The following is a 27,561-nucleotide window of genomic DNA, read 5'->3' on the forward strand; positions in this document are numbered from 1 at the left end:
GCCGCAGCAAGCTGTGGCGAGCAAGAGAACTTGCTGGATGAACCGGAGGATTCAGACCCAATTGTCGCTCTTCGGGCCCGTCTGTTTTTGCTTGAGAAAAATGTTAATCCGTAACAGTCTGAGGAGCCTGGGCGTGTAACGTGTCCTAATATCTGTCTATGGTTTCATAAAATGTCATGCTTTACAACCAGACTTACTGAGCTGAGGGACCCCGTTCAACTTTTCTTTCCCACGGACAGTGACTCGGAAAGAGCTTGGAACAGTGAATGGCATTTGTCTGTTATTTTCCTGACAGTGAGATGTGCCGACTGTTGGCTTTCATTCTGGACATTTTCATAGATAGTTTCTGGGTGCCCTCTACTTCTGCTAAAGCAGGGTGACCTCCGGGGCACTAACTCTATTAAAATAAAGTTTAAGATTCTGTATGTATTATTTGTTGGGTGGGTGACATCTGAGCGAACTGTGGTTGAATGGTAGCAGCGGTGTGTACAATCTTTCTCTTCTCTCACCCTCGCCCATAAAAGGATCAGAGTTTTAAGATGCTGCATAGCAGGATGTGGGTTTGTGCCTTCAGTGCGCTGTGGCCTATGTTGGCTGCAGCTGGCGAGTGATGGGATTGAGGCACAGAGCAAATGCCACAGGGAAGGTGGGGTGGGTGGGGGTGGAACCCAGTGGCAAGTTTCCCACTCTTGTATTTGCACTTTCTCCGCTGGTTAGTTGAAGCAGCTCATGCTGTAGCTCAGGAGCAGTTCAGCAGTCAGGCAGCTGATGTGTAATGGTGTCGGGAGGGAAGAGTGCTACATCTAACTGGGGGAAAATACATTTTAGAAGAACACCTGTAAAAGTTCCTTGTGTTTTTAAAAAAAAACTGTTTGTGTACCACAAGCCGGAATTCAAATTGAACTCCCAAGTTGACGGAGGAGAATTGGTCTCCTCTTGGCTGCACCCAGTGCCTTGGGTCTCCTGTTGCAGTGTTCACATCGGTGCTTTGCACGACACGGCTGACATCTTTAAACTCTTCCGATAGCAAAATACTGCGGATGCTGGAAATCCGAAATAACAACAGAAAACGCTGGAAAAAACTCGGCAGGCCAGGGCAACATCCGTGGAGAGAGAAACGGAGTTAACGTTTCAGGTCGAACTCTTGTTCAGCTGCCCTTGTATCTGTGCTAGCCGTTGCTGGCTCGTGAAAGCCCATTACCGTTTAAGGTTGTGGCGCTCAATCCTGTATGGGTTGTACACTCGCCGGTTACACCAATCATATTGTTACCAGCATTATGGAAATCTGCTGTCGAATGATCTGTAATTGGACAATTTTTTAAAAAGTGACCATGTCTCTCACGGCGCACTTCTACATGCGTTGGCCTTCTGACCTCGCACCGCAGTGATGGTCAAAACTTTCTAGTCTTCACTCAGTGCTTTCAGTTGGTGACTAATCCACTGACACTCTCTCCATTAACTGAAAGGTTCCTCGCCGCTCTGTCCTTTCTCCCGATCTGTTGCTGCTTCATATCGATGACCACCTCCTCCATAACCACTCTGGTCGATGATTCCACTATACGTTCATCAAATTCATTCAGACCGCACACCCTCAGTTACCTGACACGCCAGCCATCTCGCAGTGCAATGAGTGAACCATGTCTTGAGCTCATTCATGCGGCAGTGAAAACTTGGCTTTTTTTTCCAAATCGTTTAAAGACTGTTGCTTCATATCTTTCACTAGTCTTAAGCAGCAGTCGGCACCTCTTACTGTTGCTGGCTCCTTTTCATGCTCGTCACTTGTCTATCAACATTCTTTGGCCTCGCTATCTCCTCTACCTCAAATAAAACTCCCACATCTTCATTGCTCATGTCAAACTCTCTTCCCCTCAACAAATCTTAACTCTATTAAAAAGACAAAACCTGTTCCAAGACTTGAATATTGCTCACGTTTCTGGGCTGGCTCGTGTAACCTCTCTCTCTCTCTCTCTCTTTTTCTCTCTCTCTCTCTCTCTCTCTCTCTCTCTCTCTCTCCTGCGCAGGATGCAAGAAAATTGCAATTATTTCCCACTCCTCATCTTCTCTCTCATAGAAACATAGAAGATAGGAGCAGGAGTAGGCCATTCGGCCCCGCGAGCCTGCTCCGCCATTTACTGAGATCATGGCTGATCATCCAAATTCAGTACCCTGTCCCTGCTTTCTCCCCATATCCCTTGATCCCTTTAGCCTTAAGAAATATATCCAACTCCTTCTTGAATATATTTAATGAATTGGCCTCAACTGCCTTTTGTGGTAGAGAATTCCACAGGTTCACCACTCTCTGGGTGAAGAAATTCCTCCTCATCTCTGTCCTAAATGGCTTACCCCTTATCTTTTGACAGTGACCCCTGGTTCTGGACTCCCCCGCCATCGGGAACATCCTTCCTGCATCTAGTCTGTCTAGTCCTGTTAGAATTTTATAAGTTTCAATGAGATCCCCTCTCATTCTTCTAAACTCCAGCGAGTATAAGCCCAATCGACCCAATCTCTCCTCATACGTCATTCCTGCCATCCCAGGTATCAGTCTGGTGAATCTTCGCTGCACTCCCTCCATGGCAAGAACATCCTTCCTCAGATAAGGTGACCAAAACTGCACACAATACTCAAGATGTGGTCTCACCAAGGCCCTGTACAACTGCAGCAAGACATCCTTGTTCTTGTACTCGAATCCTCTCGCTATGAAGGCCAACATACCATTTGCCTTCTTAGCTGCCTTCTGCACCTGCATGCGTACCTTCAGCGACCAGTGCACAAGGACACCCAGGTCTCGTTGCACTTCCCCTTCTCCCAATCTATTGCCGTTCAGATAATAATCTGCCTTCCTGTTTTTGCCACCCAAGTGGATAACCTCGCATTTATCCACATTATACTGCATCGGCCATGCATCTGCCCAATCACCCAACCTGTCCAAATCATACTCTCAGCTGGTATGATATGTTAATGCTGAAGTCCATTGCAGGGGCTTGAATTCTGAGAGAGACCAGTTTAGATTTTGAGAGGACGGTGTATTTTTCTGCCCTATTTTTCCCTGTGGAGTGGCCTCTGCCAGTGCAGTAGTGCAAGCGGGCACGCAGTGTGCAAGAGCAAGCTGGTGTGATTGGCCCTTTATGGGAACTTGAGTAATGCAAGTAAGGATCAGAGTCTGGCCCAACTGTGGCATCCAGGAAACTCGTGCTTTTGAACCTAGTTGGGTATCCAAATTATAGCCCCAGCCAACGTGGCTGCAAGCTCCTGTCTTCTCTCGCCCACTCCACACCCCACCTCCTGCTCCTATTGAAAGTGCCTGAAATCCACAGCACACTGGTTGGAAATTCGTGTTAAATGAGGAATCTTGGATGAGTGGTATGTCAAAGGTTTTGCGCGACCCCAGCCCCTCCTTGGCCTAGGTGCATGGTAGATCATGCTGTGCTCTGTCACAGCAACAAGTCAACTCCCAAAGTCAATGCAATAGTCCCTGCTGCACTCATACAGGGCCTCCATTTCTCACACCAGCCATCTGTGTCTCCCCTCTGTTACCACTTGTACTGAGTTATGGACCGCTTGTGCCAAGTTAGGGACCTACGCTTATTAGTCACTAGACTGAGACTAGCCCAGATTCACTTCACATGGGGCATGAAAGGATTAATTAATAACCTTGCAGTAAAGGGGCCTTTAGGGAAGAGTAACCATAATATGATAGAATTTTATATTCAGTTTAAAAGTGATTTAGTTAAATCTGAAACACGGGTGATGAATCTAAACAAAGCAAACTACTGTACGTAGGTATGAGGGGCGAGTTGGCTAAGGTAGATTGGGAAACTACATTAAAAGGTATGACGGTAGACAAGCAATGGCTAGCATTTAAAGAATTAATACATTATTTACAACAAATATACATTCCTTTAAGGCACAAAAAACCCACAGGAAAAGTGGTCCAACCGTAGCTAACGAGAAGTTAAAGATAGTATTAGATCAAAGGAAGAGGCTTATAATGTTGCCAAAAAGAGTAGTAAGCCTGTGGATTGGGAGGATTTTATAATTCAGCAAAGGAGGACCAAGAAATTGATAAAGAACGGGAAAATAGAATATGAGAGTAAATTAGCGAGAGACATAAAAACAGACTGTGAAAGCTTTTATAGGTATGTAAAAAGGAAAAGATTAGCGTAAATGTGGGTCCCTTACAGGCTGAGACAGGAGAAATTATAATGGGGAATAAGGAAATGGCAGAGAAATTAAACAAATACTTTTGTGTCTGTCTTCACGGAAGTCAGACGCAAAAGTCTCCTGGAAATAGTGGAGAACCAAGGGTCTAGCAAGAATGAGGAACTGAAAGAATTTGTATTAGTAAAAAAAATAGTACTGGAGAAATTAATGGGACTGAAAGCCGATAAAACCCCTGGACCTGATGGTCGACATCCTAGGGATTTGAAAGAGGTGGTTATAGAGATAGTGGGTGCATTGGTTGTCATTTTCCAAAATTCCATAGATTCTAGAACGGTTCCTGCGGATTGGAAGGTAGCAAATGTAGCCCCACTATTTAAGAAAGGAAGGGGAGAGAAAACGGGGAACTACGGACCAATTAGCCTGACCTCAGTAGTAGACATGAAGAGGCAGTGTCCAACTTAGCCAGTGTTGGCCTCTCTGTCACCATAGATTTGTAGAGAGCCTTTCACTTGTACAGTACTTGCCTCCTTGTAACTCTGATTGCAGCACTGTCTCCGAGGTAGTAATCCTGATGTGAATTAAAATTGGGCTGTGTTTGGGAATTGTGTATTTTGAATCATGGGTGACGTGAGTTCCATGTACTCTGAATATTGGTGTCTTCACATTTTTATCATGAACTTTATTTAAAAAATTGAACTTTATACAGATTTTTTTAAATATTCCATCTTTCGATTAGGCATTTTACAGCCTTCTGGACTTAACATCGAGTTCAATAATTTCAGACTATAACCGCGTCCCCTATATTTTTTTTCCGCCTTTTTCCCTCTCACATGGCAGCTGTTGATGATTCTGCCATCGCCATTTACACTTCATCTAGAGTCATCTTTTGTTTCTTAACTTGTCCCGTTACACCTCCTTTTGCTTTGCACCACCATCACTTTTGTCATTTAATCGCTCCTGCCTTCCATCTATCACAGACCTTCCCTTTTGTTCTTTCCTCCCCTCCCCCCTGCACTTGCTTAAAAATCTCTCTTCTCTAACCTTTTCCAGTTCTGATGAAGGGTTCCCGACCCGCAACGTTGACACTGTTTCTCTCTCCTCGATGCTGCCTGACCTGCTGAGTAGTTCCAGCATTTTCTGTTGTTATTTCAGATTTCCAGCATCCGCAGTATTTTGCTATTGTATCTGTACTTACAGCATATTACAGAAAAGGTAGCTGCTTCTGTGATGTAATTTGGTTCTCAGTCCTATTCCACACATTGATCTCTCGCTGTCAGCCCTACCGTTCCCTCAGGGAGGGAGTGAAGATTGTGTAGGATAGGTGCCCTCCTTCCTCCCTGGGAATGGGATGCTTTCTCGCATTTCTGTTTTTAAAAAATTCGTTCATGGGATGTGGGCGTCGCTGGCAAGACCAGCATTTATTGCCCATCCCTAATTGCCCTCGAGAAGGTGGTGGTGAGCCGCCGCCTTGAACGGCTGCAGTCCGTGTGGTGAAGGTGCTCCCACAGTGCTGTTAGGGAGGGAGTTCTAGGATTTTGACCCAGTGATGATGAAGGAACGGTGATATATTTCCAAGTCAGGAGGGGAACTTGCAGGTGGTGGTGTTCCCATGTGCTTGCTGCCCTTGTCCTTCTAAGTGGTAGAGGTCGCGGGTTTGGGAAGTGCTGTCAAAGGTGTTGCTTGGGTTCAAAGCAGAATGGGAGCAGGCTACCTGTCTGCCCGTGTGACATGGATAGTTTCCATGGCGGGATGGGTGGAGCAGGGGAAACCGTTTAACAACAGCTTAATTAGCAGTATTTTCTTGGGAGTTTGTTCCTTTGCTTCCCTGTTTTTGTTCTGAAGGATCCTTACTGGGATGTATTGGTCATTTTTCATACACCAGCCCAGAGAGTTGGTGATTTATCAGAAGCGAAATCAGGAAGCAGCTTTTCACACACACGGTGCTGGAAATCTGCAATTCCCTTCCCCCAAAGGCTGTAGGTGCTTTCAAGACTGAGAGATTTTTGTTGAGTAAGGGTATCGAGGGATGTGGAGCAAAGGTGGGTAAATGGAGTTGAGATACAGGTCAGCCATGGTCCAATTGAATGGGGGGGGACAGGCTTGAGGGGCTGAATGGCCTCCTCCTGCTCCTATGATGTAATTATGATTGAGAATCCAAGCATTAGGGGTGTGACACCTGAGCCCAATGCTGTCCTCATCTGATGCCAACAGCACAACTCACTTCCGAGTAGGAACTGGAGCCCAGGTGTACTGACTGAGTAGTGTACTCCCTCTGGGTGCAACCAGCTAACTCCGTGCAGGCCCGCGTTTGCGCTGGGCCCACCTCGGTCTGTATGGCTCATTTCTGTAACAGGTGATGTGTTTACCCAGAGAGTTTCTAATGGGTGCAGATGTGAGTCTCATAATTAAACTTTCAGCAACTCATGAGTGACTCTGCACAAGTAGCAGGCTCTAGATTGATCCTGTGACTCAGAGTTGTAAGCGGCCCAGCTGGGCTGATTGTCCCGTTCCAAAAATAAATGAGTCTCCTGCTTGTGATTTACAGATTCCAGTCATTTTTTTTTTCTTAAAACAGTTTTGCAGATTGGATTTGGGAGCAGCGAGGAAAGTAAGCCTTGTATAGTCAGTTACTGACAGGAGACACTCAGCGCTTCAGTGTCTGCCCTCCGTCCCCATCCCCAGCGAGTGTCCGTCCCCACCCCAGCGAGGGCCCGCCCTCCTTACTGTATGGATGGAGACTGAATGAATGTACAATGTACGCTGTTTTATAGAGAGCTAAACAGCAGGACCATTCTTGCTCTTTGTTCGATTATAGTTTTTAACATCTTGCATGGGGTTTGTGCTTCCCTTTATCAACTGACATTCTAACTTGCAGTGTCAACACTTGCCGTTCAGTTTTGCTATGTTAACTTGTCACTGTGTAGTTCCAGGTTCTGGCATTAGGTGGCTCTATGGAGCGAGTCTCCTTCAGCCTGTTTCCCAACTCTGTCCTCACCGTATATTCACCAACTAACGGGGGGGGGGCAGCACTGTCAGCAGTTTACGAGTTTTACGTTTATTGTATTTTTGTATTTTCCCTCCCACCTCGCAATCTTTAGTCCACGATCCCCAGTGAGATTCCTCTGCTGCTATATTTCAAGTAATCGCATCCCATGTCTCGTGTGCTTATTTGCAGCTTTTAAGTTCATAGTTCTGTGCGTGTGTAAATATACGGCCTCTGTTTGCATCATTTGCACATGCTAACTGTTGGCGTTTTTACGATTCCTTTTGCATATTGCGGTTTCTGTGCCCTCCTGTTCCTGATTTGTGGTTTTCTTTTTGAAAGAAATAAAGACCTTGCATTTATATAGCGCCTCAGGGCGTCTCAAAGTGCTTTACAGCCAATGAAGTACCTTTGAAGTGTAATCACTGTTTCAATGTAGGAAACACGGCCGCCAATTTGCTGACAAGCAGCTCCCACAAACCGCAATGAGATAATGACCAGATAATCTATTTTCGTGATTGTTGGTTGAGGGACAAATGTTGGCCAGGGGCAGCACTTGTTTTAAAGTTTAAAGCTGAGAAATAACTGCAGGATCTGGGAAGTTATTCGGGAAGAAACCTCGCTCCTGGAGCCTTGAGAGATGAGTTGAAGAATTGACACAATTCTCTGGGTGCCGGGCAGTGTTCCCGTCAAGCAGCGCGGCAGTCTGGAGGACCTGCGCAGGCCGTTCGTCGGCTTTTAAATGGGAAAAAAACCGCGCATGTGCGATAATTTGAGTGGGCCGCGCAGCCCGTTAAAAGCGTTATGCACCCAAAAAGAAACTAGCGGGAACATTGGTGCTGGGGATACTGAGAAGAGAGCGGTGACCTCTGGCCATGCCAGATTTGGTGAGCTGCACCAGTTCATTCAGAGTGAGCAGTCCTACAATTACTAGGCTGTTTAGCAGCTTATGAAACTATTGAGGGGGTGAAGAGTGAGAAGACTAGTTTCCCTGAGTAAGGCAATTGTAGGCCACTCTTCTTCTTAGGCAGTCCCTCGGGAACCGAGGATGACTTGCTTCCACATTAAAAATGAGCTCGCAGGTGACTGATGAGTCCAATGTGGGACCTACAGTCTCTGTCACAGGTGGGGCAGACGGTGGTTGAAGGGGCGGGTGGGTGGGGTGCTTGGGTTGACATGCGCTCCTTGCGCTGCCTGCGCTTGGCTTCCGCTTGCTCCCGGCGAAGAGACTCGAGGTGTTCGGCGCCTTCCCGGATGCTTCTCCTCCACTTTGTGCGGTCTTGGGCCAGGGATTCCCAGGTGTCGGTGGGGATGTTACACTTTTTCAAGGAGGCTTTGAGGGTGTCCTTGAAGCGTTTCCTCTACCCACCTGGGGCTCTCTTGCCGTGTCACTTGTAGGCCACTGGAGTCAACCACACAATATGGGGCTGGAGTCACGTGTAGACCGCACTGGGGAGGGGCAGCTACTTCCCTCCCCTGAAGGTCTTCACAACAAGTCGGCATTTCACGGTCATTTTCCTTCTGGTGTCCGCTCCGATTTATTGGGATTTTGAACTCGTAACCGTCGCTGGGTCGCTGGTGCAGTACCATAACCACGACTGCACCCCAAGTAAAGCCTGCTTTGATCACGGGAAGCAAAGTGTTGAGATTTTTATTTATTTTATGTACAAAATTGCCATTTTTATATTACATATTTATTACATGACAAACCAGCATGTGATAGAGAAGTTAATCATGTAGTGAAAGTCCCTTTTCAATGCTTAAAGCCACTTTTTGTAGTTTTGTCGTATTTTTTGTTTGAATTTTTGTTTTCGAATTTCCTCCTTGGTGCCAGCTTTCGGCAGCAGCGCGACTGTGACCAGGTCGCTGTGAGCTGGTTTTTTTTTTGCAAAGGAGCAGGATGGGTGCTCTTGTCTGTCTCTGGAGCCTTCTCTTCATCTCCAGTGAATTATCTCCCGGGTAGAGGCTGGCGCAGTCCGAGTGTCGAGATTTGGCGTTCAACTTTTGCGCCCCTGCGGATTTTTTTAGAATTGTCCTCAACACGCTCCTTATTTTCTTCCTTTTGCTGTGGACGCAATCTCGATCGCTCCTCCCCTCCGAGTCTGCCGCGAGCTCGCACAGTCTGTGGGCCGCATTGCTGACTTCTTTGTTAACTTCGAATCGTGCTCTTTCTGTCTCTGTCTTTGTTCTGCAGGAAGAAAGGAAATAGATTTTGAGTTTGTGCTCGTTTAGGCGCAAGTGCGACTCTACCTTCTGGGTTTCTCGCGCTGCTGCTCAGCTGTGCTATACACAAGTGGGTTGACCACAAAGCTTTGAGTCACAGTGATGACTGGAGCTCTGTCTATCCGCCTACCCCCAGGTTTTGCAGCAGCTCATTAAAGCCTCCCCTTTCCGCGGTTGGCAATCTGTTTAACTTTGAGTCGTGTTGGTGACGTCTGACTATCTCTGAAGCTTGGCTGGGGGTGCGACTCTCGTACTCGCTCCTTTACAGTGTCAGTTGTGGCTCTGGGTAGCACACTCGCCTCTGAGTCAGAAGGTTGTGGGTTCCAAGTCCCACTCCAGGGACTTGAGCACATAAAGCTAGGCTGACACTCCAGTGCAGTGCTGAGGGAGCGCTGCACTGTCGGAGGTGCCGTCTTTTGGATGAGACGTTAAACCGAGGCCCTGTCTGCGCTCTCAGGTGGATGTAAAAGATCCCATGGCACTATTTCGAAGAAGAGCAGGGGAGTTCTCCCCGGTGTCCTGGCCAATATTTATCCCTCAACCAACATAACAACAAAAACAGATTATCTGGTCATTATCACATTGCTGTTTGTGGGAGCTTGCTGTGCGCAAATTGTCTGCCGTGTTTCCCACATTACAACAGTGACTGCACTCCAAAAAAAATACTTCATTGGCTGTAAAGCGCTTTGTGACGTCCGCTGGTCGTGAAAGGCGCTATAGAAATGCAAGTCTGTCTTTCTTTCTTTCTTTAAACGGTGAAAACTGTGGGATCTCTGCTGGCCATGTGATGGAAGGGAGCATTGCTGGGCTCCTCCGTGTAGAGGGAATGGAAGTTTGCCTGGGTTCACAGAATCACAGAATCCTCACAGTGCAGATAGAGGCCATTTCGGCCCATCGAGCCTACACCGACACATATCCCACCCTATCCCCGTAACCCCACGTATTTAATCCCCTAACACTAAGGGTCAATTTATCATAGCCAAATCAACCTAACCTGCACATCTTTGGACTGTGGGAGGAAACCGGAGCACCCGGAGGAAACCCACGCAGACACAGGGAGAATGTGCAAACTCCACACAGACAGTCGCCCGAGGCCGGATTTGAACCGGGATCCCTGGCGCTGTGAGGCAACAGTGCTAACCACTATGCCACCGTGTTGTGCCAGTTGATTTCGGAGTGGCTCAGTAAATCCATCCCAAGTGCCCTGTACTGGTTATTTGTCTCTGCTGGGAATTGAAATCCAATTTTCCACTCCCCCTCCCCCCCCTCCTTCCCATGATCATGACCATGTCTCCACGAAAGTGACTTCACACCTTCGCATTGAGTGTTTCAGCAACACTTTCCAACCAGAACGGCCTCGCGGAAACAGGACCGTTATCATAAGTTAGAAAGAACCCTGTTATTAATGGGGTGGTGACCAATGTTCCCTTTAAGCTGCCCGGCCGCGCAGCACTCCAGGCAACCCACGCAGCCGGCTTGCCAGCTATTCAATGCAAAAACCACGCTTGCGCTGTAATTTGAATGGGCCGTGCAGCCATTTAAAGGAGCCGCGTGTCGTCAAATAAATTACAGGAAACATTGCTGCTGACCACTCGGGCTGTAACGTGTGGTGTGTTCAGACTGGTTGAATCTGCCGCCGTGGAGGGGACAAACTGTTAATGTAACTGGATTTGTGGCACGCGGGCTGTCCCTGTCTTCTCTCTCTCTCTCTCTCTCTCTCTCTCTCTTTCCCCCCCCCCCTCTCTCTCCCCCCCCCCCCTCTCCTCTCTCTCTCCTCTCTCTCAAATTCAAATCAAATTCAAATGCTTTATTGGCATGAAAGTTTACAGAGAACCATATTGCCAAAGCTTACATAGCAAAAAGGTACATTTTCAAACATTCTGTAGGTGTCAATCGATTTGACATTTGTTGGGTACATACAATATTACTTTTAAACAATATTAATCTCTCCTCTCTTCTCTCTCTCTCTCTGTCCCTCTCTCTCTCTCTGTCCCTCTCAAATTCAAATTCAAATTCAAATTCAAATGCTTTATTGGCATGAAAGTTTACAGAGAACCATATTGCCAAAGCTTACATAGCAAAAAGGTACATTTTCAAACATTTTGTAGGTGTCAATCGATTTGACATTTGTTGGGTACATACAATATTACTTTTAAACAATATTAATTTTAAACAGTCTTTGTACTTCATTTGGTACGTTCAATATTAATTTTAAACAGTCTTAATTTTAAACAGTCCTCAGGTTGTGACATGTTGTTACATATTTGGCCCCAAGGTATGGTCTGTCTCCTTCTCCCAGGACTAATCTCAATTTTGACAGGTCATCCAATTCCTTGAAATCTGGGGTTGTTTGGCTTAGCTTGTTGAATAATATGTTTCTTGATGTGTTGAATTTTTCGCATTTTAGGAGGAAATGCATTTCTGTTTCAACCTCGCCGGCCAGACATTGATCGCATATTCTATTCTCTCTAGGCTGCCAGGATTTCTTGTATCTGCCTTTTTCAATTTCCAGTTGGTGGTCGCTTAGTCTGTACCTGGTGAGGGTCTGTCTCTGTTTTGTGTCTCTGATGGTCGTGAGGTAGTCTGCCAGTTTATATTCTCTTTTTAGGGCCCGGTAACATTCTAATCTGCTTTGGCTTTCGGTTATTTTGTTCCAATGTTCCAGGTAGGTTTCTTTGCATTGTTTAATGATTTGGTTCACTCGGATTGGTGTTTGGACGGCTGTGTTGGTCTGGGGTTGGTCAGGGTCCGGCTGAGTACTTAGTTTCAGTAGCAGCTGACTCAGGGGACTCTTTTCTGGGTTTAGCTCTTGGGTCTGAAATGCTTTGAAATGAAGGGTGTCTGGGGAGCTAGATTTGAGGTGATTTAGGAAGTTTAGTGCTCGTTTAGTGCTCTGTCCCTCTCTCTCTCTCTCTGTCCCTCTCTCTCTCTCTGTCCCTCTCTCTCTCTCTGTCCCTCTCTCTCTCTCTGTCCCTCTCTCTCTCTCTCTGTCCCTCTCTCTCTCTCTCTGTCCCTCTCTCTCTCTCTCTGTCCCTCTCTCTCTCTCTCTCTCCCTCTCTCTCTCTCTCTCTCCCTCTCTCTCTCTCTGTCCCTCTCTCTCTCTCTCTCTGTCCCTCTCTCTCTCTCTCTCTGTCCCTCTCTCTCTCTCTCTCTGTCCCTCTCTCTCTCTCTCTCTGTCCCTCTCTCTCTCTGTCGCCTCTCTCTCTCTCTCTCCCTCTCCCTCTCCGTCTCTGTCTCTGTCTCTGTCTCTCTGTTTCTCCCTCTCTCTCTGTCTCTCCCTCTCTCTCTCTCTCTGTCTCTCCCTCTCTGTCTCGCTCTGTCTGTCTGTCTGTCTTTGTCTCTCTCTCTCTCTCTCTCTCTCTCTCGTTCCAGGTTTTAATGTTTTTCATGATCTCCCCACTGCCTGCACCTGAGTAATTTGATTGAGAGGTTTGACAGCTCCGGAAGCCGAGGCTGGAAAAACCACACAGTGAAAACTCCTATCGCACCTCTTCAGCTTTCAGACATGTGCGATGCGTTAGTTTGATTTGTGGCTGCCCAGAAGAATGGGGCTGGAAATGTTTTTTTGCTTGTGCTGAAACTCAAGAGAACTTAATTTAAAAACAAGGGCTTCTAGTTTCATTCCTCCCCCGCCCTAATTGGGGTTTTATTCTTTTGTGCTAAGTCTGAGACTCCAGACTGACTGATTCCCAATTCCCTACTGAACCTGATCCTCCTCCTTCCCCGTCCCCTGACTTGTTCAGGCTGGTTAAAGGGCGCGCTGCGTCACCGTATGGCGGTTCTCCATGCGCTGAGTTCCTGATCTTGGGCCTGCTGTGCTGGCTGCTGCTCAAAAATCACACTCGAGAGACTTGAGACTGACACTCCAGTGCAGGGCTGAGGGAGTGCTGCATTGTCGGAGGTGCCGTCTTTCGGATGAGACGTTAAACCCCGTCTGCTCTCTCAGGTGGGCTATTTTGAAGAAAAGCAGGGGGGTTATCCCCGGTATCCTGGCCAATATTTATCCCCTCAATCGGCATCACTAAAACAGATTATCTGGTCATTATCACATTGCTGTTTGTGGGAGCTTGCTGTGTGCAAATTGGCTGCTGCGTTTCTTACATTACAATAGTGTCTACACTTCAAAAGTACTTCATTGGCTGTGAAGCGTTTTGGGACATCTGGTGATCGTGAAAGGAGCTATATAAATGCAAGTCTCTCTAACAGAGGCCGAGGTCTGGTGCTTTCCCAAAGGGAGGGGAAGGCAAGTGATCTCTGAGACTGCTTCCTCTGCCCTTGGGAACACCAATGGGATAGACTGCCCGTTCTCCAAACCGCAGCAGGTGCCTGGCATATTTTTAACAGATTACTCCAGAGGGAGCCCCTCGCCAGGGCATAAATAGAAGATTCTGACTTAAAGCCCACTTGTGTGACACCCACACGGGTCATTGCTAGTTGTGTAGAGGCCGAGGTTGACGCTGTCCTTTTTATGGGGTTCTGTGGCCTCTGGTTATTGACCTTCTCTGCAGTACAAAGCAATGTGCTGGGGAGCTGCTGGTGATATAATCACCTCGTTATTGGGAGCGGACCGTCAACTGTCCCCTTGCAGGAGTCTAACTCCACGGGAATGTTTTGTTACACTGCTGGGTTGTAAAATACTACTTCAGTAACGGACTCCAGGGCATTGCAAGCGGGATCGTAATGTTTAGCAATAAATTGTATATCATAACTTAATAGCTGGGCACGCGATTGCTTTTGAAATGCAGCGACTACCATCGTGTAGTTAAACGTGACGACCATTTTTCATCAGCATTGTCCCACAGTGTCAGCCGTGGTTCGGTGGGCAGCACTCTCGCCTCTGAGTCAGAAGGTTGTGGCTTCAAGTCCCACTCCAGAGACTTGAGCACAAAAATCTAGGCTGACACTTCAGCACAGTACTGAGGGAGCGCTGCACTCTCTCTCGGATGAGACATTAAACCAAGTCTGCGCTCTCAGGTGGACGTAAAAGATCCCATGGCACTATTTTGAAGAAGTGTCCTGGGCCAATATTTATTCCCTCAATCAACATCACTAAAACAGATTATCTGGTCATTATCACATTGCTGTTTGTGGGAGCTTGCTGTGTGCAAATTGGCTGCCGTGTTTCCTACATTACAACAGTGCCTACACTTCAAAAAGTACTTCATTGGCTGTAAAGCGTTTTGGGACGTCAGGTGGTCGTGAAAAGCGCTACAGAAATGCAAGTCTGTCTTGTCTTTTTCAAAAGCAGTGAGCTGAATGACCAGTGCATCTGTTTTTGATGGTGTTAGTTGAGGGAAGAATGTTGTGCAGCACACCAAAGAACTCCCTGGTCAAAAAGTGCTGTGGAATCTTTTACATTCACCTGAACAGACAGGCAGGGTCTCAAAAGACGGCACCTCCGACAGTGCAGCACTCCCTCAGTACAGACTGGGAGTGTTGGCCTGAATTATGTCCGAGATTAGGAGCTGAATCCGCAGCTTTCTGACTTGGAGGGGCCCATGCCTACCAACTGAGCCAAACTGACAGAGAATGGTGGGCAGGGACAGAAGATGCTGACTGAATGGGGCAGAGGGTTAGTCTATTGCACTGTGACAATGGTAACCGCCTCGCCTGATCGTTTCAATGTGGTTCTCTTTGGCCACACTACCTGAAAGGGCACAGCCTCGATCGCAGTCGTACAGCATGATGACGTAAAAAAGTTTTTGAACACATTGCTTCACTCGTGCCCAGTGGCCGTGAGTTCAGATCCCACCGTGGCGAGTTGTGAAATTGAATTTAATAAATCTGGTGATTTGTGAGCTGGCACCAGGAAATATTCCCCGTGAAAAGCTGCCGGGGCTGTTGCTAAAAACCCAACTGGTTCGCAAACATCCTTCGGGGAAGGGAACCTGCCACCCCTACCCGATCTGGCCTACACATGAGTTCAGTCCCACGCGACAGGCTTGACTCTTATTACCTTCAAGGCAGCCAGGCGCACAATAAACATAGGAATAAGAGGAGGCCATTTAGCCCCTTGAGCCTGTTTCGCCATTCAATGAGATGGCTGATCAGCGACCTAACTCCATCTACCTGCCTTTACCCCATATCCATTAATACCTTTGGTTAACACAAATCTATCACTCTCCGATTTAAAATTAACAATTGATCTAGCATCAATCGCCGTCTGCGGAAGAGTGTTCCAAACCTCTACCACCCTGTGTGTGTAGAAGTGTTTCCCAATTTTACTCTTGAAAGGTCTGGCTCTTAATTTTTAGACTATGTTCCCTAGTCCTAGACTTCCCAACTAGCGGAAATAGTTTCTCTCTATCTACCCTATCTGCTCCCCTTAATATCTTTGAAAACTTCAATCCGATCACCCCTTAACCTTCTAAATTCCAGGGAATACAACCCCAGTTTGTGTAATCTCGTAATTTAACCCTTGGAGTCCGGGTTATCATTCTGGTAAATGCTGCCTTGCCAGTGGAGCCCACTCAGAGGGTGGTAGGTCCATGGAATATGCTGCCCCAAAAAGCTGTAGAAGCTACATCATTACATAAATTTAAAACAGAAACAGTTTCCTAGAAGTAAAGGGAATTAAGGGTTACGGGGAGCGGGCAGGAATTTGGACATGAGTCTAGGTTCGGATCGGTCATGGCCCTGTGGGTAGCGGAGCGGGCCCAGGGGCCGTGTAGCCTGATCCTGCTCCTATTTCGTGTGTCTAATTCTGTTAGATTCAGGAGATGGTTCTGTGATAGTGGATTGGCGGTTAGGATCAGATCAGCCATGATCTTATTGAATGGCGGAGCAGGCTCGAGGGGCCGATTGGCCTACTCCTGCTCCTATTTCTTATGTTCTTATGTTACATGCTTAGCTGCTTGAGAGGGGCTTGAATCCACAGCCTTCTGCCTCAAAAGTGAGCGTGCTACTACTGAGCCAAGCTGTAGCTAGTTTATGTCCCAGCAGTTTTACTTTTTAAGAGGTGTGGGAGTGAGGAAGAGAATTCTGTTTTCCAACAAATCCATTTTCTGAAGTTGAGACATAGCAGTAACATGTCTGACGCATTTAGGTATGACACAATGAACGGTTCTTGGTTTCCTCACACCAAGCAGCTTCATTACAGAACAACACCTTGCGTCCATCTCTCATCACTGGCAGCCTGCCTGTTAACTCTACTTTAGTTTCTGATTAAAATCCGATGCCTTTATTGTGAGTTTTTTTTTAAAAAATCAAAAATCCTGCCGTGATTTTTCTGTCTGTCCCACTTGAGCGCGTGCCAGCTTTATCTCTCGTGTCTAAGTGAAGCCTTTGTGCCGCCGAGCCGCTCCTGCCCGCCTGTGTCTCTGTTGTGTCTGAGTTTTAGAGAGGTCGAGAACTGACTGACTAGGGGGCAGGTGTGAAAAAGCCTACCTTCTTGTAAGCAGCACAGACCGATTCTGCCTACCTAATGTCTGCCTCGAGCGAGACTCTGCATGTGATTTCTTGCCAAGTGTTATTTTATTGTTTCAAATTGCTGACCCTGTCATTCAGTCAGAGGGATGGATGCTGCTGGCAGTGTTTGTATCGTGGCCAACAGTACATGGCTTGTATGGGGGAATGAGCGGAGAATCCTAGCAGGATATAGGTGGGTGGGGGGCGGGGGGGGGGGGAATAGTAAAGGATAAAGGAGAACTTAGAGGAAAGTCTTCAGCTCCTCCCAAATATACAATTTTTAAGTAGGTTTCTCACTTCTTCTCTCAAACATTTAAAAATAAATGCAGTGTTAAATATGTGATTAATCGCGTGTTGTGTGTGTGTGTGAATGTAGATCTCCGTGGCACTTAACGCACTCACTCTTTCTTGCCTTTGCTCTTGTATACGCTCGCTCGGTTGCACGTCACACTTTCCTGACATTTATTAACTTCCTTTCTCTTTCCCCTTCTCCTCCTTCCAACCCCCAACTGTAGTGGTACCAATGCAGTGCCGGGATGTTTTCTGAGCCTCATTCTTTTTATAAAGTAATTAAATTAGCGGAGGAATACTAAATAAAATGCTCGTCTCCCGATTAAAAAACCTAGAAATAACACTTGTAGAGTTTGCCACAGCTTTTAGTAGGTCTTACACTGAATCGTTCCCACACGTCTGTAGCAGGTTTTTAACTCTGCCACGTATAAAATCCTAGATTGGTCTGCAAACCCTGAAAGAAATCCTACATATTAAGTAGGGGTTCCCTTGGGATTGGAGATCAATTGGAATACTGAAGGTGGTGGGAGAAGGAGAGAAAATTAAGGATGAGCTTTAATAACATCATCAACTTGCATTTATATAGCGCCTTATATATATGGTGATTTCTCAATGTGTGCAAGAGACTTTGTCAATCTATCGCAGCTCAAAGCTAATGCTGACCAGTTTTATTCGCAATCTGAGGAGCCGTGCTTTTTATTTATTCTTGGGCATCACTGGCAGGGCCGGCATTTATTGCCCATCCCCTGTTGCCCTGAGAAGGTGGCGGTGGGCCTTCTCTTGACCCACTGCAGTCCGTGGGGTGAAGGAGTTGTTCTTTTTAGCGGTTTGATACAACGGAGTGGCTTGCTAAGGGAAGTTAAGAGTCGACCACGTTGGTGTGGGACTGGAGTCACCTATAGGCCCAGACCGGGGTAAGGGACGGCAGGTTTCCTTCCCTGAAGGGCATCAGTGAACCGGATGGGTTTTTAAGGACAATCCGACTGCTCCATGGCCACTTTTACTGAGACCGGATTTTCATTACCAGATTTTTTTTAAACTGAATTCAAATTCTTAAACTGCCATGGTGGGACCTGAACCCACGTCCTCTGGATTACTAGTCCACTAACCTAACCACTACGCGACCGTACTTCATCAATGAGGAGAAAATGGCAAGTGCTGGGAGAGGCGGTGGGAGGGAACACACCCAAACTGCTAGAAATGCCCAGCAAGTTACAGTCTTCATTAGGACCGTGACTGTTCTATAAATGGTTAGACCCGAAACATTAATAAGCCTCTGCTCTTTCGGATGCTAGTTGCCCCTGTGTATTGCAGCTCCTCGTCACGGCTCCTTGTTGCAGCTCGGAGCATGTAAAACTGAAGCAAATAGGCACGGCAGACACGAGGCCTTTTCATGAAAGGGAGCGCAACTTAAGGAATGAAAGTGCCAGTGCAGGTGGCTGAACAGGAAACTTTTAAGGAGTCTCAGAAAGGAAATGGGGAAGTTCCTGCATCTGAAGGTACTCCTGCATTATTTCATTTTTATAAATGATATGGAGACATCTCACAGGAAAGAAGGGGGTTAATTTGATATGCCAATCATCTTTTCCGGCCTGAAATAAGTTACTGTATAAGGTCTGCTCCCGAGCTGGGGGAGAGGGAGTGGAGCGCGTATGCTTTTAACAAGCTGGTATATCCTTCTCAGCCTTCCCCAGAGTTGAGTCATTTTCTTCTTGCTTCTGGTCGGTAGACATTAGCCAGGAGAGAGTATTGCATAAACCAGCTAGCTAATCTCACAGTTGACAGCACCTCATGAACTCTGCGAGATGGAAGCTAGGGAGGTTTATTGCCTGAACCCTGAGGTGGGATTAATCAAGGCCTCCGATTCAGTTTAAAATAGTTTGGATTTTGGATTTTTTGAAGGGGTGATTTCTTGGCCCTCTTGCATTATTCCATGACGCGGCCCCGAGATGTGGGTGGGGTGGTGCTGGACCTGGGGGAGAGACGCCGTGTTTGACTGGGTCAATTGATGTATAATGACATCTTACTGGATTTCAGTAGACACAGTGGATTACTGAGACTAACATTCCAAGAAGTGTGCGTGTAATGAGACTCTATTAAATATGCAAGAGTTTGTTTGCCAGCTCAGTCCGTTTCCCTCAAAGTTCAAAGCTTGAACGATAATTTGAAGCTGCTGGACCTCACAGAACTTAAGAATTTTCCAGCAGAGAAGGAGCCCATCCGGCCCGTCGTGCCTGTGCTGGCTCTCTGAAAGAGCTCTTCACTTAGCCCCACTCCCCTGTCCTTTCCCTGTATCCTTTTCAAATTCATCTTTTTCAAATATTTATCCACTTCCCTTTTGAAAGATGGTGTGGATTTTGCCTCCGGTTTCTGTTTGGGCATTCCATGTTTAACAACTCTCTCTGAGTAAATACATTTCTCCTCATCGCCTCCATTTGTTCTTTTGGCGATCTTAAGTGTGTGCCCTCTGCTTACTGGCTCATTTCAAACAAAATGGTCTGGTTGTTTTCACCTTTCTGAACCATTGAAAAGAATGGGTAGGACGGACGGAGCCTGTTTGAAGCCTTCCAATAAAACCCTGTGAGTGGCTCCAGCACCCACAGAAAGAATCTGAGATCATTTCAATTATTCATCAATGAAATACTTTAGGGGAGTGATCTTTTCCTGTGTCCGTCTCTACAAATACCCACTGCTGTCTTGTTGGTTGCTTGTGTGTAATATTGCAGAGTGCCCACTATCCATGGTGAGGTTTGTGGGCCCTTGAAATGGGTCAAATGCCCAACACACTCTCAACTCCAATTATTTTATGCAATGCTTTTCCCCAAATTGTACAAAAATGCACCCTTTTAAAAAATGTGCAAAATTAATCTTGGAGACTGAAGTGCTAGTAATGTGCTCAAAGTCACTGCAATTTGGCATTGTGTCTGCTCCTGTTTGAGTTTGAGAAATGATTTCAGAACCATTATCAGTTTACAGCACAGAAGGAGACCATTTGGCCTGTCGTACCTGTGTTGGTTCTTTGCTAGATCAATCCAAAACTAATCGCACTGTCCTGCTCTCTCCCCCTAGCCTTGTATCTCCCTTTGCTTCAAATATTTATCCAACTTTCCCTTATGGGTCTTTACCTCAGCCACGATCTGAAATTTCTCCTAACGTCTGTCTTCATTCTCTGACCATCTTAAATTGATGACCCCCCACTCAACACTGCCTCCCCAACCAGAGGCAACTGTCTTTCCCCATTCACTCTATCAAAACCCATCACAATTTTAAAACCTTCTATGAAATCTCCTCTTGCCTTTCTCTGCTCCTGTGGAACTGGTCCTGGTGTAATGACCCTTTGCGAGAAGCACCATTCTTTCAAGCTTCTTGCACAGATCCAACTTTCACCGATTGGCTTGGCAGGAAACTTGAAAACCAGCGACAGGTGCTCGATACCTTTGACGGTGAGATTCTACTTTGTCAGAGGCTGTGGACTGTTCACTTTAAGGAAATCAGTAGCTTCAGGTGCCAGCCCCGATCATTCCGACCGTTTCTGTTTAGTGAGATCAATTCAACGAATGGGATAGGCGACTCTGGACAATATTGTTGGAGTTGGAGGGGCTAGGGTTGCTGGGAGTGCTCTAGACAGAATTTAATGGAACAAGTTACAGTTCATTTATATTGCGGCATGAGGGAGTGACTGAAGAGAAGAGCTGCTTTATTTTGACTTTTTTTTGTATTCCTCCCACTGCCCCACATTCCCTGCAGATGTAGTTGGGGTGTAAGTTTTGCTCCCATAGTTCTTCCAGTGACTGCTTGGGGAGGCTTAGGGAGTTGCTGCTTTTGGGAATGTCTATGGGGAGTAAAATGCAATGACCAGGTAGTTGGAATGTACCATGAATTGGGGGAGACAGTTTGCAAGTGAGGGGGTCAGGATGTGTCTGTTATTTTGCTGGAGTGGGGGCAGAATCTTGGTGTGGTGTCTCTCTTCAGACGCCGAGAATGACGTGTATGAGGGTGATTGGACTAAGTAGTGAGGGGAAACCGTTCAATTACTAAAACAGTAACAGCACTACTAAATCAAAACTTGTTCAGACACTTGGGTCATCTGTCAGCGGCCTCTTAAATTTCCAATTAGTATTTTGGCTGGAACTTTTTAAGAGGGAAAGAGGCTGATTAGCAGGTGATCTCATCATGAGAAGTCTGATTGGGAAAATGGCGGAGGACTTATTGATGATTGCACTTTATCAATGCTGTCCAGGATGATATTGTCGGGGAGCAGACCGCTAGTCCAGATACAGTATATACATCATTACGTGCTTCACAGCCTGTGGCTAAGTGAGACTGTAACCAGTTACAGGCTACTGCCGCGCTAATGACTACCCACTTTCTGGGGGGGAAATAAGGTCTGACTGCTCGGACCAAGTAAATCCCAAAGCGCGTCTCGTAATGTGTCCTCCACAGAGGCTTGCGTGAACACTGAGTAATTACACAAATTGCTCCGATTAATTAGCAGCGTTGTTGCTGGGTTTAGTTTACTGGTAGCAATAAGTTGTATTAAATATAAATCACACCTAACCCAATAAACTTTTAACAGTGTGTGATGCACTTCTTATCTGATCGCCGTAAATTGCTCCCGCCCCCAGTGAGCGCTAAAGATTCTATCACAAGCCAGTCACAGCCGAGTTTGGAAATGATCTGTGCCAATGTCCTCCAGCCCAACACCCAGCCCCAAACCCTCCATTCCTCTGATTCTGACCTTTTGCGCATCCCTTCACCACTCCATTGGCGGCAGTGTTTTTAGCCGTCTGGGCCTCACTAGAATTCCGTCCCGAAATACCCCCCCATTCCGCATCTGCATCTCCAGCTCCCTCTCGACCTTTTTAAGACCCAAACCCACCTCTTTTGGCCACCCATCCTAATATTTGCTCCTTCGCCTCCGCGTGTGTTTTAGCCTGATTCCACCTCTGTGAAGCCACCGTGGGCCGTTTTCCTACATTAAAGGAACTGTGTTAATCCGCATTGCTGTTGAACTGTTGGGTGATTTCAGCAATTTGTGGCGAGATGGCCTGAAAATTTTGTGCGTCCATTCTAACACATGCTGGTGACAATATTTGTTCCAGGAGCATCGGATCCTACTCAAGGTCGGGAGTTGTCAATCTCTTTGGGGTTTGAGCTTTCGGACATTTCGGTGTGAGTGGGAAGTGCGAGTGAGTCCGAACCACTGCCTTGGTGCCACATCAGTGATCTTACTGCACCATCCCCAGTGGGTAACAATCAGGACTGTCTAGAATCATAGATTCATACAACCCAGAGGAGGCCATTCGGCCCATTGTGCCTGTGCCGGCTCTTTGAAAGAGCTATCCAATTAATCCCACTCCCTGGCCCTTTCCCCATAGCTCTGCAAATTTTTCCCCTTCCAAGTATTTATCCAATTTCCTTTGGAAAGTTATTATAGAATCTGCTTCCACCGCCCTCACAGGCAGTGCATTCCAGATCATCATAACTTTAGATCCAGAAAAGCATTTCAAACTCAACACACAGCTTCAAACACCCCCCCCCCCCCCCACCATGCTGCGCAGAGTGAGATTCCTTTTCTTTTTATTCGTATTCTGTAAACATTTTGACGTGAAATGTAAAATCGGATTCTCCCTCAAAAAAAAAGGCCAGTTTAATGCATCAACCGAGTGACTTAAGGATTGTGTGTGCTAGCATCAGATCTCTTCCACTGTGTTCATTTGTCTAAATGATGGCTCCTGGGTGTGATATTGGGGGGCCCTCTGCCTGTGGGAGACTAAGACCTAGTGGGACGTTGAGATTGATGACTAACTCTTTAAACGAGACCCCGACCAGCACTACAGAGGAGTCTGCTCGCTCTGTCTTTGCTGAATCATTCCGACAGTTATCCAACTGTCTTTTTCTAAGGCAAAGGGATTAAATTCCAGCATATGCCCCGTGGACAAAAGCCACTTTCACACCCCTTCACCCACCCATTTTATTTCTGCAGGGAAAGGTGGCAAGTGAAATTCCAGTCCCTGTCTGTTTTAAACCGCATATCCGTACCTGACATTTTAATCCGGTAATAATCTTCAAAATAATCAGGAGTTTTGTTGAGAGCATCGTGTATTTATACAGCACCTTTCGTGTCCTCAGGACACCCCCAGGCACTTCACAGCCAATGAATTACCTTTGAAGTACAGTCGCTGTTTAGTAGGCGAAAGCAGCAGCCAAACCGTGCACAGCAAGATCCCACAAATGGCAAATGCGGTAACTGGCAGTTAATCTGTCTCTGGTGGTGTTTGAGGGATAAATGTTGGCCAGGACACCGAGAGAACTCCCCGGTTCCTCTTTGAATAGTGCCGTGAGACCCTTTACATCCACTTGGATTAATACTTCATCCAAAAAATGGCACCTCTGACAATGCAGCCCTCCCTTAGTGCTGCACAAGAGAGGGGGGATGTTTTGTCTTGCTGAATTTAAGATGGCGGTTGTTGCGATCCGTTTGTTGATGGGCGAGGAGTGACAGCTGAGCGTGTTTGCTGATGTGGTGTGTTCATGCCGTGTGTGATGTGTGCAGACGTGGGGTGTGTGTGCGCTGCCGGTGCGCTGGCACTGTATGGTTTGCCTTGAAATTTCCCGCTGGTTTGATGTGTGCACAAAACCTAACGAGAGTGTGCATCTTTCTCAACCACGAGAAATGACCGTACCATTTTGGTGTTGATTTGAAACTAGTTGAAGACCAGACTGAACCGTTTGTGAGGAATGTGAAATTAAAATGGGACTTCATTTGACGTACCGGCAATAAAAATATTTATTTTTAAAGAAAGCTCTTATTTTAATGTTTTTTCATAACTTTTTTTTTTTTGCAAAGCGCCCCTGTTATCTGTTTAATTGTGAGTCTCCTTAAACTGAGCTGGCAGGTGGGTGGAAAGGAGTAAATATAAATACTTGCACTGCTTTTTATTTAGCATAGCATCACATTGGAACATCACCGTGCTTCACATAATGAATTGTTTGGCTCTGCAGTCTGTGTAAATGCTGTCGCAGTAAACACAACGAATTTCACATGAATTAAATACTTGTGCAACACCAATTTGTACTAAACTGTAAGTGTTGTAGAATCTAGGGATGGGTCGAGCAGAGCTGAGGGCTTCTAGTTGCACCTAACAGTTGGTTTGACATTGAACAATTCATAAACTGCCCGACTGCAGTCATGATGTACCATTAGATTGAGAAATTTACTACCATTTCGAAAGGTGGGGGGTTTGCTTAGTATGTAAGAAGGTGGCTTGAAAGAGAGATTTAATTTATTGGGAGTAAGATAAGGTTGGATAAACTTGGTGGGTTTCTCAGAGACTAGGGTGAAGGATACTTGAGGTTTTGTGGGTGAGGTTAATGGGAGATGCCCTATATGCTGCCATATCCTCCTTAGAGACCCTGGCTCTTCAGTCGACAGCTGATTGAGGACGTTACGTTCCTGGAAAAATAAATGCAATGCTGGCCCTTAAGTTTCAAAAGCTGCCTCATGCATTGCCTGTGCCTAGCCCTACACAAGTAAAGGGTGCCTGGCTGCAGGGTAGGGCTAGACCAGAGCTGACAGGTTTCACATACCCACGAGAGTTAGGAAAGTTTCTACCTACCATTCTCCTCTGGTTGCTCAGGCAGAAGGTGCAGATCTGTTTGGGCTGGTTGCTCTCTGTCTCGGTGACCCTGGTGCCGGGGTAGTAGCTGGACGCGCTCGTATGACATGGTTGACCATCCCCAGCCTCTCCGAGCAGCAGCACGTTGCCCAGATGTGAGATGTAACTGGAAGCCAGCCGCAGGGTCTCGATTTTGGACAATTTCCTGTCGGCGGGCTCGGTGGGGATGAGGGTCCTAAGGGCCGTGAAAGCCGTGTTGACACTGTTGGTCCTGTCTCTCTCCCTGGCATTTGCGGCTTGTCTCTGTCGAATGACTCCCGGCACCCTGGCATTCCTCTTCCTCTTCCCTCCTCCTCCTCCACCATAAGGTCCCAGACTGAAAGATGTCTCTGAACCTGAGCTCTCGCTGTCGAGTTCCTCGTCTCCTTCCGACAGCATGCTGATCTCCGGGTAGAGGCAGCGACTAGGGACGGATCTCAGCATGGCAAAAGACATTTGTGCACAGACGGGGATTAGTTCACCCAGCGCGCCTCCCTTTTGCGTTTTCCCTTTTTAATTCTTTTTTGTTCCTCAAAACCCAGAGGACTAGATCCAATAAAATACAAGGGCCAACTTCAGCAATTCATACTGAGGTCGCTCTCCGACTCTCTTCTCCCTTCCTTTCCCCACCAAGATAATTTTCCTTCCTCTTTGATCTCTACCTCTTTTTTGTCTCTCCCTCTCTCCGCCTCTTACCCTTTCTCCTTTCTCTCTCTTGCTGTATCTTTCTGTGCCTCTCTCCAAGTGTTTCAGGCTTCGCTGAGATCAGGTTTTTATAAGCAGGAGGCGGGACCCAGTCAGAGGGCGTTCTAGGGAGATCTCTGAAACACTTCTCGTTTTTTAACCCTTTCCCGGGGCTTCCCTCAGCCCTGGGGCATTTCACGTGCATTGGAAGCCGCACACAGTAAAACAGCATCTTCCATCCAGACCGCAGCCTGAGCATTTGGTTCAAATCCAATTTCCCCCCTTAAAATACTTTAGCTAGTGGTTTAAAAACTTACATTGAATCATAGAGTGTTACACCACAGAACCAGGCTAACTAGCTCTTCAAATTGGTGTTTGTTTTCCACAAGCTGTCTAGTCTAATCCCACTCTCCCGCTCACTCCCCGTACCCTTTAATATCCCACCCAGTCTAACCCCACTCTCCCGCTCACTCCCCACGCCCTTTAATATCCCACCCAGTCTAATCCCACTCTCCCCCTCACTCCCCGTACCCTTTAATATCCCACCCAGTCTAATCCCACTCTCCTGTTCAATCCCCACGCCCTTTAATATCCCACCCAGTCTAATCCCACTCTCCCCCTCACTCCCCGTACCCTTTAATATCCCACCCAGTCTAATCCCACTCTCCCGCTCACTCCCCGCACCCTTTAATATCCCACCCAGTCTAATCCCACTCTCCCCCTCACTCCCTGCACCCTTTAATATCCCACTCTCCCCCTCACTCCCCACACCCTTTAATATCCCACCCAGTCTAATCCCACTCTCCTGCTCACTCCCCGCACCCTTTAATATCCCACCCAGTCTAATCCCACTCTCCCCCTCACTCCCTGCACCCTTTAATATCCCACCCAGTCTAATCCCACTCTCCCCCTCCCCATTAATATCCCACCCAGTCGAATCCCACTCTCCGGCTCACTCCCCGCACCCTTTAATATCCCACCCAGTCTAATCCCACTCTCCCCCTCACTCCCCATACCCATTAATATCCCACCCAGTCTAATCCCACTCTCCAGCTCACTCCCCACACCCTTTAATATCCCACCCAGTCTAATCCCACTCTCCCGCTCACTCCCAGCACCCTTTAATATCCCACCCAGTCTAATCCTACTCTCCTGCTCACTCCCCACACCCTTTAATATCCCACCCAGTCTAATCCCACTCTCCCGCTCACTCCCAGCACCCTTTAATATCCCACCCAGTCTAATCCCACTCTCCCGCTCACTCCCAGCACCCTTTAATATCCCACCCAGTCTAATCCAACTCTCCTGCTCACTCCCCATACCCTTTAATATCCCACCCAGTCTAATCCCACTCTCCTGCTCACTCCCCGTACCCTCTAATATCCCACCTAGTCTAAGCCTAGTCTCCTGCTCACTCCCCATTACCTTTCATATCCCAACTAGTCAAATCTCAGCCTTCTGCTTGTTTCTCATACCCTTTTAATAATCCCTTTTCCCCCACAGTGATTAATTCCCTTTTAAAAGAATTTCTGGACCCTGGTTCAACAACGGTTTGACAGAGAGTTTAACCTGTGGAAAGTCACACATCCAGATGTTTGTGACCGGGGGATCTGATTCCTTCTGTTGGTTGGGTACATGAGCAGTGGGATGCAGGCGACTGGTGAATGGCAAAGGAGTGAGTGAGTTAGGGTCAGCGCCACAAGGATCTTCATGGTGCCCTGTTCATGACATGTAGTGGGTGAGTTGAAGTGATGAGCGGGTTCGTGTAGATGCAAACCGTGTTGACCCATCGATCACTGAGTGGCTCTGGTGCTGTCGCTTGCTGTGAAGTTTTCCCCTGGCTTCCAATCTGTTCTCAACGTGATGCTGTGTCCAAAACCACGTTGATTCAGATTATCTTTTATTTTTAAAGCAAGTGCTCAGTTCAAAATGTATGTTGAAGTTTCTGACTCCATAACTGTTTTCCCCCCTCCCCCATGACCCCCTCATTCATATCCCTCCGCTGCCATCTCTTCCTACTTGCTGTGAAATATAATTTAATTTTTTAAACAAAAATATGGCTCATTCACTACATGGCTCAGGGACTCCACTGTCTGCTGAGCGCAGTGATTGCAGGACAAGCCAGTGGCAGTGGGTCCTCCAGTTTGCCTCAGC

At 47.0% G+C, this 27,561-nt stretch overlaps 2 protein-coding genes across 3 annotated transcripts in view; one reads left to right on the top strand and one right to left on the bottom strand.

Annotated features, from left to right (window-relative positions):
- The window catches only part of bop1 (BOP1 ribosomal biogenesis factor), a 209,098-nt gene that overhangs the window by 92,188 nt on the left and 89,349 nt on the right, over positions 1-27,561 (top strand). The gene's annotated exons all lie outside the window — the stretch shown is intronic.
- Positions 8,947-25,481, bottom strand: scxa (scleraxis bHLH transcription factor a). Its single transcript, XM_085987311.1, has 2 exons — positions 24,685-25,481; positions 8,947-9,332 (listed from the first exon to the last, which is right to left on the bottom strand). Exons 1-2 carry the CDS (start codon positions 25,177-25,179, stop codon positions 9,294-9,296), a joined length of 534 nt encoding a protein of 177 aa, XP_085843437.1. The 5' UTR covers positions 25,180-25,481; the 3' UTR covers positions 8,947-9,293.

The sequence above is a fragment of the Somniosus microcephalus genome, chromosome 5 (genome assembly GCF_052327205.1).
Source record: "Somniosus microcephalus isolate GS21.2 chromosome 5, FLI_Smic_1.0, whole genome shotgun sequence".
Lineage (NCBI taxonomy): Eukaryota > Metazoa > Chordata > Chondrichthyes > Squaliformes > Somniosidae > Somniosus > Somniosus microcephalus.